This window comes from Salminus brasiliensis, unplaced genomic scaffold, assembly GCF_030463535.1.
Source record: "Salminus brasiliensis unplaced genomic scaffold, fSalBra1.hap2 scaffold_49, whole genome shotgun sequence".
NCBI classification, from domain to species: domain Eukaryota; kingdom Metazoa; phylum Chordata; class Actinopteri; order Characiformes; family Bryconidae; genus Salminus; species Salminus brasiliensis.
The window spans coordinates 66,649-83,688 of NW_027326702.1; the positions used below are offsets into that span (position 1 = coordinate 66,649).

The window sequence follows — 17,040 nt, forward strand, 5'->3', positions numbered from 1 at the left end:
AGTTATTAAAGCGATAGAACGCGAGAGTAAACGGGTTATTAAAGCGATAGAACGAGAGAGGGAGCGAGTTATTAAAGCAATAGAACGCGAGAGGGAGTGTGTTATTAAAGCGATAGAACGCGAGAGTAAACGGGTTATTAAAGCGATAGAACGCGAGAGTAAACAGGTTATTAAAGCGATAGAACGAGAGAGGGAGCGAGTTATTAAAGCAATAGAACGCGAGAGGGAGTGAGTTATTAAAGCGATAGAACGCGAGAGTAAACGGGTTATTAAAGCGATAGAACGCGAGAGGGAGTGTACTATTAAAGCAATAGAACGCGAGAGGGAGTGTGTTATTAAAGCAATAGAACGCGAGAGGGAGTGTACTATTAAAGCAATAGAACGCGAGAGGGAGTGTGTTATTAAAGCGATAGAACGCGAGAGTAAACGGGTTATTAAAGCGATAGAACGCGAGAGTAAACAGGTTATTAAAGCGATAGAACGAGAGAGGGAGCGAGTTATTAAAGCAATAGAACGCGAGAGGGAGTGAGTTATTAAAGCGATAGAACGCGAGAGTAAACGGGTTATTAAAGCGATAGAACGCGAGAGGGAGTGTACTATTAAAGCAATAGAACGCGAGGGAGTGTGTTATTAAAGCAATAGAACGCGAGAGGGAGTGTACTATTAAAGCAATAGAACGCGAGAGGGAGTGTGTTATTAAAGCGATAGAACGCGAGAGTAAACGGGTTATTAAAGCGATAGAACGCGAGAGTAAACAGGTTATTAAAGCGATAGAACGAGAGAGGGAGCGAGTTATTAAAGCAATAGAACGCGAGAGGGAGTGAGTTATTAAAGCGATAGAACGCAAGAGTAAACGGGTTATTAAAGCGATAGAACGCGAGAGGGAGTGTACTATTAAAGCAATAGAACGCGAGAGGGAGTGTACTATTAAAGCGGTAGAACGCGAGAGTAAACGGGTTATTAAAGCGATAGAACGAGAGAGGGAGTGTACTATTAAAGCGGTAGAACGCGAGAGGGAGTGTACTATTAAAGCGGTAGAACGCGAGAGGGAGTGTACTATTAAAGCGATAGAACGCGAGAGGGAGTGTGTTATTAAAGCGATAGAACGCGAGAGGGAGTGTGTTATTAAAGCTGTAGAACGCGAGAGGGAGTGAGTTATTAAAGTGATAGAACGCAAGAGTAAACGGGTTATTAAAGCGATAGAACGAGAGAGGGAGCGAGTTATTAAAGCAATAGAACGCGAGAGGGAGTGAGTTATTAAAGCGATAGAACGCGAGAGTAAACGGGTTATTAAAGCGATAGAACGAGAGAGGGAGCGAGTTATTAAAGCAATAGAACGCGAGAGGGAGTGTGTTATTAAAGCGATAGAACGCGAGAGTAAACGGGTTATTAAAGCGATAGAACGCGAGAGTAAACAGGTTATTAAAGCGATAGAACGCGAGAGTAAACAGGTTATTAAAGCGATAGAACGTGAGAGGGAGTGTGTTATTAAAGCGATAGAACGCGAGAGGGAGTGTGTTATTAAAGCTGTAGAACGCGAGAGGGAGTGAGTTATTAAAGCGATAGAACACGAGAGTAAACGGGTTATTAAAGCGATAGAACGCGAGAGTAAACAGGTTATTAAAGCGATAGAACGAGAGAGGGAGCGAGTTATTAAAGCAATAGAACGCGAGAGGGAGTGAGTTATTAAAGCGATAGAACGCGAGAGTAAACGGGTTATTAAAGCGATAGAACGCGAGAGGGAGTGTGTTATTAAAGCGATAGAACGCGAGAGGGAGTGTGTTATTAAAGCGATAGAACGCGAGAGTAAACGGGTTATTAAAGCGATAGAACGCGAGAGTAAACAGGTTATTAAAGCGATAGAACGTGAGTGTAAGTGGGTTATTAAAGCGATAGAACGCGAGAGTAAACGGGTTATTAAAGCGATAGAACGCGAGAGTAAACAGGTTATTAAAGCGATAGAACGCGAGAGTAAACAGGTTATTAAAGCGATAGAACGTGAGAGTAAGCGGGTTATTAAAGCGATAGAACGCGAGAGTAAACAGGTTATTAAAGCGATAGAACGTGAGAGTAAGCGGGTTATTAAAGCGATAGAACGCGAGAGTAAACGGGTTATTAAAGCGATAGAACGCGAGAGTAAACGGGTTATTAAAGCGATAGAACGCGAGAGTAAACAGGTTATTAAAGCGATAGAACGCGAGAGTAAACGGGTTATTAAACTTTCTTCTGCAAGACTACACAGAGGAGAGAGCTCCCCACAACCTCCTCAGCCCTTTAACTTTCTGCTCCTCTTTCCATCTACAGGGAGAAAATGAGTGCAGACAAAGCCCTGGAAGCTTTGGGTTTTAAGGTGTTGGGTAACATCGGGCAAGGGAGTTTTGGCCAGGTTAAAATGGCTGTGTCTAAAAGTCTTGACAAAAAGGTGGCTGTTAAAATAATAGACTGCAGGAAAAAGAAACAGGAATATGTTTCTAAATATTTGCCCCGAGAAATCGCCATCCTCAGAGAAGTCAAGCATCCGCACATTGTTAAGATGCTTGAAATGTTGTCCCGTGGCGGATTTCTGTTTATCATAATGGAGGCAGCTGTAACAGATCTCCATCAAAAGGTAAAGGACCACGGCCCCATTTCCTGCGACAAGGCTAAAATTTGGTTCGCCCAGCTTCTTAGTGCTGTGGCCTATCTGCACCAGAAGAACATAGTCCATCGGGACCTCAAGAGTCACAATGTTCTGCTGAGTGAGGATGAACAGGTCAAATTGACCGACTTTACTTTCGGGCGCTTCGTAAAATGCCAACCTGAACTTAGCGAAACGTACTGCTGCACTCCTCAGTTTGCTGCACCTGAGGTGCTTTTAGAGAAACCTTATGATCCAAAGAAGAGCGATGTGTGGAGCCTGGGCGTGATCCTGTTCGCCATGGTCACCGGGTCCATGCCCTTCAAAGATTCCAATGTGCGCAGTCTCCCAAATCTCCAACGCGAACCTGTGAAGTTTCCAGATGAAATCGCAGTAGAGGAGTCCTGCCAGTCCATCATCTCCTTTATGCTGCAGTACGACCCTTCCATCCGGCCTTCGGTGCCAGAGGTGGAACAGCATCACTGGCTGCAGTCGAAGCAAGCGGGGTAAGTAAACCACTGTTCTTGAACTTCAGGGTCAGGTTTTGGACACCCTTATAGGTGTTATAGGCAGGTTTACTGTGACGGCCGTTGATGATGAGGATGGAGGAAGCAGTAGGGCTGGGGCAGGTCTGACCGGCCTAAGCATAGAGGCTGTGGGGGTGGAGTGCAGCTGCTTCGGCTGTAGTCTTTTCTGTGGTGCAGTGAAAACAGCAGCTAAAGCTGTCGCCGCAACGATTATCAGAGCCTCTCGGTCACTTTGGAGGAGGATGAAGAAGTTCTTCACCTCTGCGGTGCGCAACTCTTCCTCTGCTTCACAGCAGGGAGCTTCTCATTCTGCTCTCTTCACAGATGCTCCTGCTGGTTCTGGTTCTGAGCAGAGATGTGAGGCTGGGACATCCTGCTCCGTGCTGTAGAACTCCGCTACGTGCCCTCGTCATCACGTACATGGGCTGCATCTCCCTGTACCCGATCCACGCTGATTGGTCTGTCTAGGGGCATGCGACCTTTCCAGTTGTTGTGCCAAATTCTGCCTCCCTGCCGGAGTCCGACTCCCTTTGAGTGCACGCGCGTCACGCAGCAGAATTTGGTCATTAATAAGGGTCAACCTGCACGTGCAGTAATCTGTAGAGTCCATAGTGCTGTGCGACGCGCGTGCACGCGAGGGCGAGTCAGATTTCAGCAGAACCCCGGATGTGTTTAAAGGGCAGTGGCAGCCTCTGCCCACTGGTGACCGTCCGAACCACACAGGACAGCGTTTTCACACGGCAACCGAACCGGGCCGAGGCCGTTAAGCAACCTGAGAGAACGAGCAATGTGCCTCTGTTCCTTATGAAAGGAAATCCAGTTCAGAATGAAAAATGTGTTTTTCTTTATTTAGTAAAATATTTGGTCTGAGGGTGGCAGGAGGAGGGGCTGTACACATTACACTGCTTTCACCTCTGTATTACACCAGTACAACTGAACAACAAGTGAAACCTCTAGATACACCGTTATATACCAACGTTTCCTCCGTTGGTAGAGGAGAATCCCCTCATTTGTATCCATGAATAATAAACGTTTATTATTGAAATGAAAATAATGAACCCTTAAAAAAGCTGAGACAGAACAGAAGACAGGAATATAAAAGTAGCCAGATTCATATTAATAATGGATTTCCAGATCAAGGAAGGAGAGCAGATTCATTTGTGCAGTGTTCACTTTGTGACCCTGTGAGCAAACCGAAAGCAGTATTTGGTCATTTTTCTGGTTTATATAAGGCAGGGTGAGATTGTATGTAGTATATATGACCACCCACGCTAATACCCAACCCTGAACTCCCCTCCCGTCCCGCAGGGGGCTGATCAAGTGGATCTGACTGCACTCTAATGCCCCCTATAGAGAAATCAGACCCAATCAGAGCAATTCTAATGCTGGAGGGAGACCAGGAGTCACGCTCCGACTCTTCAGATCCAGGATTATTTCAGATAACAGTGATGACCTTCTTCTGATCATAACCCATCCCTGAAGAGATGGAAATTCTGAGCATCCTCAAATGGAACTGGGTTGTTCCACTCTAACCGAGGTCTGCACTGCTAAGATCTTCAGTGGACAAACCGACTCCGTGCAGAAATACGGTAGAAGTCTCTCGGTGAAGGTGTGTGTTATAGTGTGGAGGTGTGTGTTGGTTAGAAGGTCCATGAAGGTCAGTTTCCCCCTGTCCCAGTCCAGCTGCACTCTGACCTTCTGCTGCTTCTGTGTAAGGGTGAGGGGTTGCCCTGCTTGTCTTGGGCAGCGTGTCCAGTATCCACCACTTTTACTGTAGCCCAGACTCCAGACTGAACCCAGGAAAGAGTTTCCCTCGCTCTGTCCATCCAATATCACACCCAGTTCCCAGTGATCGCTGTCTCCAACCTGGACGTCCCAGCAGTGTGTCCCTGAGCTAAACCCCTCTGAACCCAAAACACACCTGAACTTAACAAATCTCTCTGGATTTTCAGGAAGGGAGGATTCTGTGTATCTGTATTGTACAGCGGCGAGATCTTCAGACAGGTGGAGGTGTGGATCTGCAGTGTTGGGGTCCAGAGTAACAGGGGCTGAGGAGAGAGAACAGAATGACCATCATATTCTTCTCCCATTTCTGGAAAAGTCTGATTCCAGAACACAGATCTGCGTTAGGACTAAGTGTGGATTTGCAGTTTAGTTCAGCTGTTTTAGGAGGATGTTTCCAAGAACCAAGAACCAAGCTTCAGGAGGGGCTCAAACATGGAGGCAAATCTTATTTCTACCCAATCAGAAACAGAACTTACTGTACTGGACCATCTTGTGCATCTTCTCCCACAGTCTGAACGTCAGGTTGGAGAGGTGTTTAGCTACATTGATCAGAGCTCCTGAGGTCTTTTCTGGAGTTTTCGCTGAGCCCTGAGCACTAAAATGGAAACTTCAGTGTAGAAAGTTGACAGCCTGTCCTTTATTTACCATTTATTGGATTAATAGATTGATTTTTTTGCAATTATTTTAATTACTGCAAATATTTCTGCTGTTCTCATTTCTACATTAACATCTACTGCATTTAGCAGACGCTCTTCTCCAGAGCGACTTGCAAAAGTGCTTTTACTTTTACTCAGAACATCCTCAGCTAGTTTGAATAGACTAGAATTGAAAGATCCTCTAGATCTACACCCTCCCTATTCACCCCCACACCACTACAGCACAGTCATATTTACAGTTCTACTGTGAAGTTGGATGGAATCAGGATTTTACAGGAGATCATTTACTCACTGTTTCTCTGTAGACTTGAAGTTCTGAGAAAGAGAGAGAGAGAGAGAGAGAGAGAGAGAGACTTTTCAGGTGTGTTTCAGATTAAATTGAGGAAATCACTTATGTCTAACGTCTCGACCACACTAATCAAACACACCCCAGTCTGACATGGTGGGTTGTTGTGGTGGTAGACGTCTTTATAGTGCTCCTCCTCATTCACACTAAACACTCAGTACATGAGGAGAGGGACTCTTACCTGTAAGAACTGAATGTCATCAGCTTCCATCTCCTTCTCTATGGTGCTTATTGTGTCTGAAAGAGAAGATATTTCTCCATCCATCTCCTCAATCTTTCTCCTCATCATCTGACTCTTTTGCTCCGCCTCCTCCCTCAGTGCAGCCAGCCTTGCTGCTTCTTCCTCTCTTAGAAACTGGTAGAGCTTCTCAAACTGCTGCTTTATCTGCTTCTCTGTGTCCTGGGCCTGGGTCTGGGATGACAGACAATTAGGAAACACCATAAGATGTTCTGCAGGCATTTCCCAGCTAAAGGAAAAGTGGACACTCATCAATAACATGGCCTTGGCTACACGTGCCACAGTTTAAGATGATGGTTCACCTTAAGGTGGGCTGTTGTAAGCTCATAGTCTTGTTTATCCTTCTTTAAGACCCTCCGTTTATTCCATAGAGGCTCCAAAGCAGTCTGGAGTTGTTTCTGTAATCACGGAAAGGAAGAGGAGCAGCTTAATTGTCTGTCCTAAGCAGATACGTATTCAACCTACAGCTTTTACGTTGCTCTAAAACACACCCGTGTACCGGCATCATCTAACCTGTCTAACTGGTAAAGCAGGAGAAGGAAATTCCCCGGAGAGAAACGAAAGCAGTGCAGTAAATTTCCTACCTTAAGGTCAGTGGCAGCTTCATCTGCTGGACAGAGGTTGTGATCTCTGTGTTTGTTGGAAGTCTGACACACCACACACACAGGCTGCTGATCATTCAAACAGAAGAGCTTGAGTTTCTCACTGTGCAGACTGCAGACCACCTCAGACCCTGCTATAGCTCTCTGACTGCTCTGATTCTCTAGGAAAGCTTCACACAGGTTCTTCAGTGCTCGGTTAAGGGGGGGGTGTTCTTTAGAGGATCTTCTCTTACAAACTGGACACGTCTTTGTAGATTCCTTGTTTTTCCAGAACTGCTGCAGACAGGTTCTACACACACTGTGTGTACATGACAGTAGAACGGGATCAGTGAAGACTTCACAGCACAGACAACACCACAGATCCTTTTCTGATATTTGCAGCTGCTGGCGTCTTCCTCTGATGCTTGCTTGTAATAATTTCTTCTTTTTTTTAAACATCTCTAGCAGGATGTTCACAATCAGTCCTGTAGTCCTTTATTCCTCTTCAGACGACCTCAGAGAGATGGTTAAAGGGTCAGATCAGAGTCTCTTAGATGAGGGAAGTCATAAGGCGTGAGGATCAGCAGTGCGCCAGTATGAGCTTCAGTTTCTCCAGCTGGTAGATGGTGTAGGGAGGAGGAACTTTGGAAAGGGAGGAGCTGAACAGGTAAATAACTGTTGCTTTTATCCACTGACTGTTCACTAAACTCATACCTAAACTTACACAAGGCCAATGTTTAAGATTCACAGGTTTTAATGTTTCACCCGTTTCCAACCTTCGTTTGGCTTGAGTGGTTTGATGTTCAGTAATCAAAATATGGTTCTTACCTTGTCCTGTTTAAGGGAAAAGCAGATGTAGAACCTTTTTCTGCTTCTTTAAGCCTCAGTCAAATAAAGTCAACGTTCAGTGAGAACATAGGAATAACAGTCTCGTGACTCGTGAATCCTAACTGTCCCTCAACAATGTCATCATTAAATTTGCTGATGACACAACAATCATGGGCCTGATCTCCAACGACAACAAGGCAGCCTACAGAGAGGAGGTTAGCTTCCTGTCTCACTAGTGTTATAAAAATAATGTCTCTTACCATCAGCAAGACCAAGGAGCTGATAGTGGACTTCAGGAAACAGGAGAGAGTGCACACCCCTATCTTCATCAATGGGACCACTGTGGAGAGGGTCAGCAGCTTCAAGTTCCTTGGTGTTCACATCACTGAGCACATCAGCGCCTCCTCTACCTCAGACACCAGCCGCTATCTGAGGAAGTCCAGGAGGATCATTAAGAAACTCCACCCACCATGTCACTGCCTGCTCTCACAGCTGTCCAGCAGCAGGACATCTGCCCCACATCTCGCCTCAATCAGCAATATGGAACTAAGATGGAACTCATCTTCACCTACACACACTCTCTACGCCTTGCACTTTACCACTTAACAGCCCATCACCCTGCACACCACTGAAACCATCTCACTAAAAAAATCAATTCAATTCAAATTCAAATTTACAACTGCTGTCATAAAGCAGCTTTACACAAATCCAGGAAGAGGATAGGAGATCAACAAGCCATAAAACATAAACATAACCCCCTGGTGAGCAGCCAAAGACCACAGTGCAGGAGAAGCTCTCTCAGAGCTGGAAAAAGAAACATTGGGAGAAACCAAGTCTCACAATAGGGGCCCATCCTCCTCTGATCAGAACTATTTATAAATGATTATTAAAAGTCACAGAACCACCAAGACTGCGCTACTGCTCAGGTGTGCTAATATCATCATAATATAATATAACTAATATAATCAGAGTAGAGATGTCCAGAGTGATGATGAGTACTGGTGGTAATAAGTACAGTAGCAAACAGTTAGAGTCCATGTAAACTTTAACATAGTTGGTATGGAGACAGCAGTGGCAGGGGGGTGGGCAGCTGGTCTGATGTGGGTAGCAGTGCCTATAAGTAAACAGCAATGAGTAACAACTGTATATTCATAATTTATATTAAAAGCTTGTATATTTGACCAGTGCAGTAGTAAGCATAGTGAATATGAATGTTCTGTATTTTACTTTTTTATATTTTATTTCTCTATTTTACTGAAAGGGATTAGTTTTTCACGCACCTTAACGCATATGTTCATGTGACGTGACAAATACCAGATTTGATTTTATTTGAATATGCTGGGTTCTATGTGTAATTAAAAAATGTAGGTACATGATTTGTCATCTTGTCCTGAATCATTTAATGATATATTACTACATTTCTATATTTATTGATTTCTGCATCTTTACATCTGTATTTAAGTTGCTAAAATTATAATATTTGATGGGCAGTTGAAGGTGACCGTGAACCGAGGAAAGCCTCAGAGCGCTGAAGGACTTTTATTTTGACAGCTACTTGAAGGTAGAGTTCTGCACTCTGATTGGTTCCTCAGCGGAGCTCCGGAGCTCTGCAGCTGCAGACTGTTGAGCGTTAAGGTGGATCAGGGCTGGTTCCTGTATCTGCTCAGATCCAGAGACGAAGCCATTGAGATCTATTGATCCACATCTTCTAATAGTTTCATCCAGCGGACTCTGGACATCTGCTGGCCGCTCTTTTACCATGAAGAGCTTCTCTGTAAGAGAATATGGAAGGTGGGGCTAACTGTAGCCCGGTCTCCAGTAAAGTGGAGAAGCAGCAGATCCAGCTGTGATCAGCAGTCCACACCTCTGTGCTCAGACTGCTCTGCTGGAGGAACACCATCAGCTCTACTGTTGAAGGTATGGAGGTGCTCCACTCTTCATCACACTGTTCTACATTTACTCTTAGACACATAGAAACCCTTTCAGAAGGAGCAACATTGAAGAGAACACAGAAGCAGCTTCGTCCAGGAGAAATGTTTTTTGTAGCAGCTGAATGAATTCATAAGTCTACAGAAACATTCTGTTTATCTATCTTAGCATGTAGTGAAGCTACAAGCCTATAATGTGCACATTGAAAGTCTGAATCAAATGGTTTATTTAATTCTCCTTGGTACAATTTCGTCTGCCAAATCAATCATTTCCGTTTTCCACCCCAAACTTATTGTTTTTCCTTTGTTTCTTCCAGAAATTAATGATGTCCTTTCCCAAGTCTTCACCTGCTCTTAGTGTCAACTTTACTACCTGGTTAAAGTTTGGCTCCACATATACACACAATCAGAAGATATCACAAAGACGTTAAGCTGCTGAAAAAGTGGAAGAAAATGGCATCTAGAAAAATCTCTAATACTCAGCAAACATCCTCTTCCACACATCACAAACAAATGCAGAAAAGTACCGTCGAGAGCAGATCTCACCACTGCTTGGAGTGTGGAAGAAATTTCAATCAACAGAGGACTCTGCAACTACACCAGCGCATCCATACAGGAGAGAAGCCGTATCACTGCTCAGACTGTGGGAAGAATTTTAATAGACAGAGTAACCTCCTTCGACACCAGCGCATTCACACAGGAGACAAGCCGTACCACTGCTCAGACTGTGGGAAGAGCTTCAATCACCAGAGTAATCTTTTCCGACATCAGCGCATTCACACTGGGGAGAAGCTCTATCACTGTTCAGAATGTGGGAAGAGTTTTACTAGACAGAAACATCTCAAAACACACCAGCTCATTCACACAGGAGAGAAACCATATCAGTGCTCAGACTGTGGGAAGAGTTATAATCAGCAGAGTACTCTCCAACGACACCAGCGCATTCACACAGGGGAGAAACCCTATTACTGCTCAGACTGTGGGAAGAGTTTCAACCATCAGAGCAATCTTAACACACATCAGCGCATTCACACTGGAGAGAAGCCATACTACTGCTCAGACTGTGGGAATAGTTATAATCAACAGAGTAACCTCCAGAAACACCAGCGCATTCACACAGGAGAAAAACCGTATTACTGCTCAGACTGTGAGAAGAGCTTCAGGCATTCAAATACATTTAAGAAACACAAGTGCATTAAGAGCAGATAGGGAACTGGGCTTTAACATGCCTAAAATTACTCCAGATGCCAACCCAGTTCAAAATATGGGTAAGTTGTTTATATAGCAAAATGTGTTGCTTTCAACAGTGTCTGAAGCATATTCATAAAATAAAATATAATTTTGTGTGCCTATAGCCCATACATTGAATATGTTCTCCCCACTTAGACCTGCAGTGTTCTATTTGATTAGAAGCTCACAATAGCACAAGATTCCTATCTATTAATGGCTCTAGTCTCTCTTGTTGTCTTTGAAAAAAATCTAACCCTAATTTGTTGAAATATCTTCACTTATGTTTGAAAAAACAAATTGTCCTAGCCTAAAAGAGCTAGCAGCTTACAGACCAGGACCAGGCTAAACCACTGAACATTTACATGACCACTGGGGTTACAGAATGCAAGATGCATTAAAATCATCAAAATTAGTCTTCAGTTATTACTTAATGGGTCAAGTATTTCAATTCAGATTTATTATCTTTCCATGTTGTTTCATTGGAATTTTATTTTATGATGTTATCCTTTAAAGATCAGTATGGTTTATTAATGTTGTTAGTATTATCATCAATACATAAAGGTAGAAAAGCATTCATTTAAGAGTATTTATTCTTATTGTTTGTAAAATAATCATTATAATTTTCATTATATTTCTCAATTAAAGCTATTCTGTATGATTCTTGTCTCTGATCTGTTGTTAAAGGCATATGCACCATAGGGCAAAGTGATGCAATTGCGGACGAAACGTGCACGCCTCGAACATTCATTGGCCAAATTCGCGTTGCTTCCTTTTAGGACATCCATGCCACCCCTTGTCAGCCAACTTCAACAAAAGCCTGTCCTTTTTATTGATTAACAACCAGCTTCACAGTCTATGGCTATGTGTAATCTGTGTCTGTTTAAATAGGGTCTGTTTTTTTAACAACATGAAACAAATAGATTTAGGATTATTAAAATATTCTAATTTACACAATTGCATTGTAATTAAGATTCATTTTGAAAGGCAGTAAAACAAGGAACAGTTCTTAGACATATTGCATTTATGTCTATATAATTTCAGTTTAAAATCGCTCTGGAGCTGAAGTAGCTTAGACATATAAAACATGAATGGCAGGCCAGGCTCATGTTTATGTGAAATGAGAATTCAGAGATGAAATGCAAAAATGATTCACTAAACTAAATAACGAACAGTATGGTGTTATAATGTTTGTATTACCCTATTACTGAATTCAGAGAATCCTGTGATCTGTGTTGGGGTATACGCTCTACTACAACAGAAATGCAGTCTCATTATATTACTGTACACAACACACACACTAGATGACAGCAAAGATGATTATCTGTATTAAGATGATCAGATCTGTTGTAAACTGGTCTGATCTGACCTCAGGGATCAAATGGAAGTTGTTCAGATTCATTGGCTTTCAAGCCCACCAGGTGGCGCTCATTACCTTATTACAAAGCTGACAGCGTCAGAGTGACACAAAAGCAGTGTAAAATGTCGTTATAAAAAGTGTAAAAGTTGACTGCTTCACTTGGGAAATGTAACCTACTGCGGGGAAAGAGTTTGCAGTGTTGGCGTTGGTTATTTGTGGGACTGTACAGACCATTCTCACAAGTGGGGGAAAATCTGCAATACACCATCCTAAATCTTTTAAACAGGTATTACAGGATAAGTACACTACTTCTGCTAATGCTGCTCTTATAGACAGTAGAATTACTGATGCAGGCATTTATGGTAGATGGAGGTGGGACAATAGTACCCATCATTGTGTCATATTTTAATACTAATTGTATTAGAAGTATTTACAATCTTCAGTGTGAATGAGCTTAACTGGAGCAGTAGCACTTTCTGGATTAAATTTAATTTTAATCACAATATTTGGTATCAAATTATCCAAAAACAAATGTACATTAATTTAATATGAACAAACAATATCGACAGACAGCGCTGCAGGACTTTTATTTTGCCAGCTAGTTGCCAGACATAACGCCATTGGCTCCCAAACGGAACTAGAGTTCTGCAGTTTGAACCGTGGTCTGCCGCTGAAGTCCAAGAGTATTATATTCTCTGTAGGAGAACATGGAAGGTGGGGCTAACTGTAGCCCGGTCTCCAGTAAAGTGGAGAAGCAGCAGATCCAGCTGTGATCAGCACCTCCACACCTCTGTGCTCAGACTGCTCTGCTGGAGGAACACCATCAGCTCTACTGTTGAAGGTATGGAGGTGCTCCACTCTTCATCACACTGTTCTACATTTACTCTTAGACACATAGAAACCCTTTCAGAAGGAGCAACATTGAAGAGAACACAGAAGCAGCTTCGTCCAGGAGCTGCTTGATGATCTTCTCCTAGTTAGCTTTGATGAACAGTTGGTTTCTGCTGGGTTTCAGATCTACAGGAGCTTTCAGCTACTTAGAAACCCTGACAGTTGGGTGGTTGGTGTGGCGCAACAGATAACACCACTACCTGCCACTGAGCTGCCACACCATGTGGGAGGCTGGGGTTCGATTCCTGGTGTTGGTGACTATGTTGTGCTACATCAATAAGAGTCCTTGGGCAAGACTCCTAACACTACATTGGCCCACTTCTCGCTCTGGATAAGAGTGTCAGCTAAATGCCATAAATGTAAATGTAAATGTTTATTGGGGTAATAGTTCTCTGGTCTGTTAAAGTGATATTAATCTTGTTTAGTGTTTTTTCTACCCAGTATATTAAGAACTTGTGGTGTACAAGTAAACTGCTTAAATATGTAATAAAAAAAATAATGAAACTATATATTTAATCTTGTGGCACTTCATGATTTGAATCAGAGGGCTAAGATGTGATAATCATTAGAAAATGATTACTGATGCATCTTTTTTTCTGTACAGGATTTCATTTTTTTGATGCTTTATTTTAAGCATTTTGTGTTATGATTCATAATGAATTCTCTTCCAGTCTCTTATGTTAATAACACAATGTGACAGGTCAGCTGGAAGGTTTTGTGTGTGGGGGGGAAGTGTAAACCTTCAACTTGCTTGTTGGCAACTTGAGGACTGGCTAAAAGCTTGTGGGCATAGCGTTACATGTGTAGGAAAGTCCCAGTTCAGCAGCGGCAGCCATGTTGGAGTGTTATCAGTAACTAAAGTAAATCAGTCTTGGTGATCTACCGATACTCTGCTACAGTCTTTAACAGCTCAGCCAGATCAGCAACCGTGTGGCTCTCAGTCATTGATCCTGTTTGAATCATGAGATGCTAGCTGCCAGTCATCAGTGATAAATGTGAAGTTACAGTGACATCATGGATTTTGTGGCAACAGATGTCCACTCATGATGTTACAGCAGTCCTAAATCCCCACATGACTGTAGCACTTGAGCAGTATTTCATGATAAAAAATTACTACTTTAGGGATAAAAATGACTGTGTTAATTTCAGTATTTCCTGTGATTTCATTTGAGCCTAAGACTAACAGAAAGGTGAGATGCTATGTGTTAAACAACTTGGAACATGGCACTTTTATACATAAGCAGAAATATTTGAAGATGCCCAGGTGTGCCTTGTTACACTGCTTGTTTAAACAACGAATAGCTCTGAATGTCTGATCTTGATTTAAACTGAAGGTTTTGCATGGGAAAAAAGTAAGTCACTTTGAAGCTGTGGAAAGAGAAAACTGAGCCTTTGCACAAGCATTGGGCATAACCAGTACAACAGTTTGGAGCATCCTGAAAAGGAAACCATAAAGATATGCTAACAACCAGGTCCTGAAACAAGTCACCTCACGGACAAATGCAGAAAAATACAGAAAACAAATCTCACCAGTGCTCAGACTGTGGGAAGAGTTTTAGTCTAAAGAGTACTCTCAAAACACACCAGCGCATTCATACAGGAGAGAAACCGTATCACTGCTCAGACTGTGGGAAGAATTTCAACTATCTGAGTAGTCTCAACACACACCAGCGCATTCACATAGGAGTAAAGCCTTATTACTGCTTAGACTGTGGGAAGAGTTTTAGTCATCAGAGTAATCTCAAAATGCACCAGCGTATTCACATCAGTGCATTCATATCAGTGCTCAGAGTGTGGGAAGAGATTTAATCAACAGAGCACTCTTCAACAACACCGGGGTATTCACACAGGAGAGAAATCCTATCATTGCTCAGACTGTGGAAAGAGTTTTAATCGACAGAGTACTCTACAACAACACCAACGCATTCACACTGAAATAAAACCATATTACTGCTCAGACTGTGGGAAAAGTTTTAATGAAGAGAGCCATCTCCTTCAACACCAGCGCATTCACACAGGAGAGAAACCATATCACTGCTCAGACTGTGAGAAGAGCTTCAGGCATTCACGTACATTTACAATACACATTTACAAAAGTGCTCTAAGAACAATCATGGAAATATGCCGTGACACATGAAACCATTCCAGGCCCCAACACAGATTTCAAAGCTATGTTTATAGAGGAATTAAAAATACGTAGCTTCAAACTGTTTCTGAAGCATGTATTAAAATGTATACATGAAACAAAATAATGCCACTGGCCGCCTCATTAAGACCACATCTTTGACTCTACACTGACCATATAAGAGCAGTTCTTTAACTAGGTAGGTATGTCTAATAGAGTGAACACTCCAGCAGCACTGCTATGGCTCTGGTTGTACTGGTGTCCATTTTTTGTTTTGTTTGTCAAATGTTTACCTTTTTCTCTCCAGTTTTGGTTCTGACAATTAACCCTCCTGTTAATTCGAAAAGCAGTGTCTCACTAGCTCCACCGCACCAGCTAACAGATGCCTGTGCTGCCCAACATTGTTTCATTGTGATGTGGGGGAGAGAGCCTTCCACCCACCCAGAGTGAGTATGACCAGCTGAGCTCTTTCAGACTCCTGTTGATGGCAAAATGGCACAGATCAAGATTCAAACTCACAACCTGCAGGCCACAGTGACCGTCCACTTAAAGCCATGATGTGTAAATATTATTTTAAAAACGCCAGTAACAGTGTAATCATGGACCGTAAACACTATGACAGTATGTTACAGGAGATTGAAGCCTTGAGGGACTTGCTACACGTCCTACGTTTACAAGACCACCATGGGTTGTAGTGGTTCACAGGATTAAAAGAAAACATTTTGATTTAACTGCAGGTAAGACAGATATGCTGCAAGCAGTGCAGATAAATAATGAAGATTACTACGATTGATGTTCCAAATTTTTGACGATGCTTTATACTCAGCATTTGTGGCTATTTGTTTACTATTTTATCTTGTTGGCTACCAGACACTGCACCAGAAAGTATTCTTTTTTTAATTTGCATGCAGAGTATTGAATATTACATTGGTTAACATGTGAAAATGTAGTATGATCTAATGGTGACTAGATGTACCAGGAATGCACACTTCCTGGAAATGCAGATAGCCTAGAAGTTAAAGGGTCAGTCAGATATAGCCTGATTCAACTGCCTAGATCAGGAATACACATTGTTGCCCCTCCCAAAAGCTGTAAACCAGCTATGTAGCTGTGTACTGAGACACAATGCTGGGAACTTGGGGAATGCCTACAGAATAGACTGTGAACTAAGATCGCCTCATAAATCTCCAGCTCACTTTCTTCTGCCATATATTCATATATGTAACAGTAATGTGGTATATGGTTTACATGTATATGCTATATAGCAATGTTTATTTTAAGCAATTTAAGTTTGTGTTGTAAAGAAATATAGAAACTAAGCTTGTTTAAATCAACAATGTGTGATAATGTGTGCATTATATGTGCCCATGATGCATTTGTTGCTCAAATGTTGATGTTACTAAGTGTTACTGTAAATGTTAAATGTTACTCTACTGTTTTTCCATATTCTTACAATTGTTAGTAGTGACCCCGACATTTCAAAAGAGGTCGTCTTGGCTACCTTCAGTGTGGAGGCCCAGTCCCTCAATAGTAAAACTCCTTCCATCTCTGGTGGATCAAGTTTTTTGGCGTGTTGCCACGCAAGATATTTGCACTGATGCACCTGTCATCTCTGCCGATACCCTCTCCATGTCAGCTATTGCACATTGTCACTCCCTTGTCACTCCCATGGCTCTACAGGTACTGCTGACACACATTGCATTTCTGCTAATAAGGCCTCTGGTGTGTCTTATGGTAATACCAACCTAGTGCATCTGGCAAGTTTATCCAGCACATCCTACAGTTACATTCTTTTGTTAATTTCTGTCTCTTTATATACAGTATTTTGTGGTTTGATTTTATATTAGTGGGCCTTATTTACAATACATTTTGTATTCGAATAGATTGACTTGTCAAAAACTAGCAATTAATACCACAATTAAAAAAAATAT

At 42.3% G+C, this 17,040-nt stretch overlaps 2 protein-coding genes and 1 pseudogene across 2 annotated transcripts; 2 read left to right on the forward strand and 1 right to left on the reverse strand.

Annotated features, from left to right (window-relative positions):
* The first annotated feature begins 2,311 nt into the window (after window positions 1–2,311).
* LOC140548903 (testis-specific serine/threonine-protein kinase 6-like) lies at window positions 2,312–3,612 on the forward strand. Its single transcript, XM_072672087.1, has 2 exons — window positions 2,312–3,123; window positions 3,438–3,612. The coding sequence occupies exons 1-2, from the start codon at window positions 2,312–2,314 to the stop codon at window positions 3,610–3,612; spliced, it is 987 nt and encodes a 328-aa protein (XP_072528188.1).
* A 1,035-nt stretch (window positions 3,613–4,647) lies between these two features.
* On the reverse strand, window positions 4,648–7,209 carry LOC140548904 (E3 ubiquitin-protein ligase TRIM35-like). The gene is made up of 6 exons (XM_072672088.1): window positions 6,754–7,209; window positions 6,472–6,567; window positions 6,113–6,343; window positions 5,878–5,900; window positions 5,406–5,524; window positions 4,648–5,192 (listed from the first exon to the last, which is right to left on the reverse strand). Exons 1-6 carry the CDS (start codon window positions 7,207–7,209, stop codon window positions 4,648–4,650), a joined length of 1,470 nt encoding a protein of 489 aa, XP_072528189.1.
* A 2,620-nt stretch (window positions 7,210–9,829) lies between these two features.
* LOC140548912 (uncharacterized) overlaps window positions 9,830–17,040 on the forward strand; it is a 34,550-nt pseudogene continuing 27,339 nt past the window's right edge.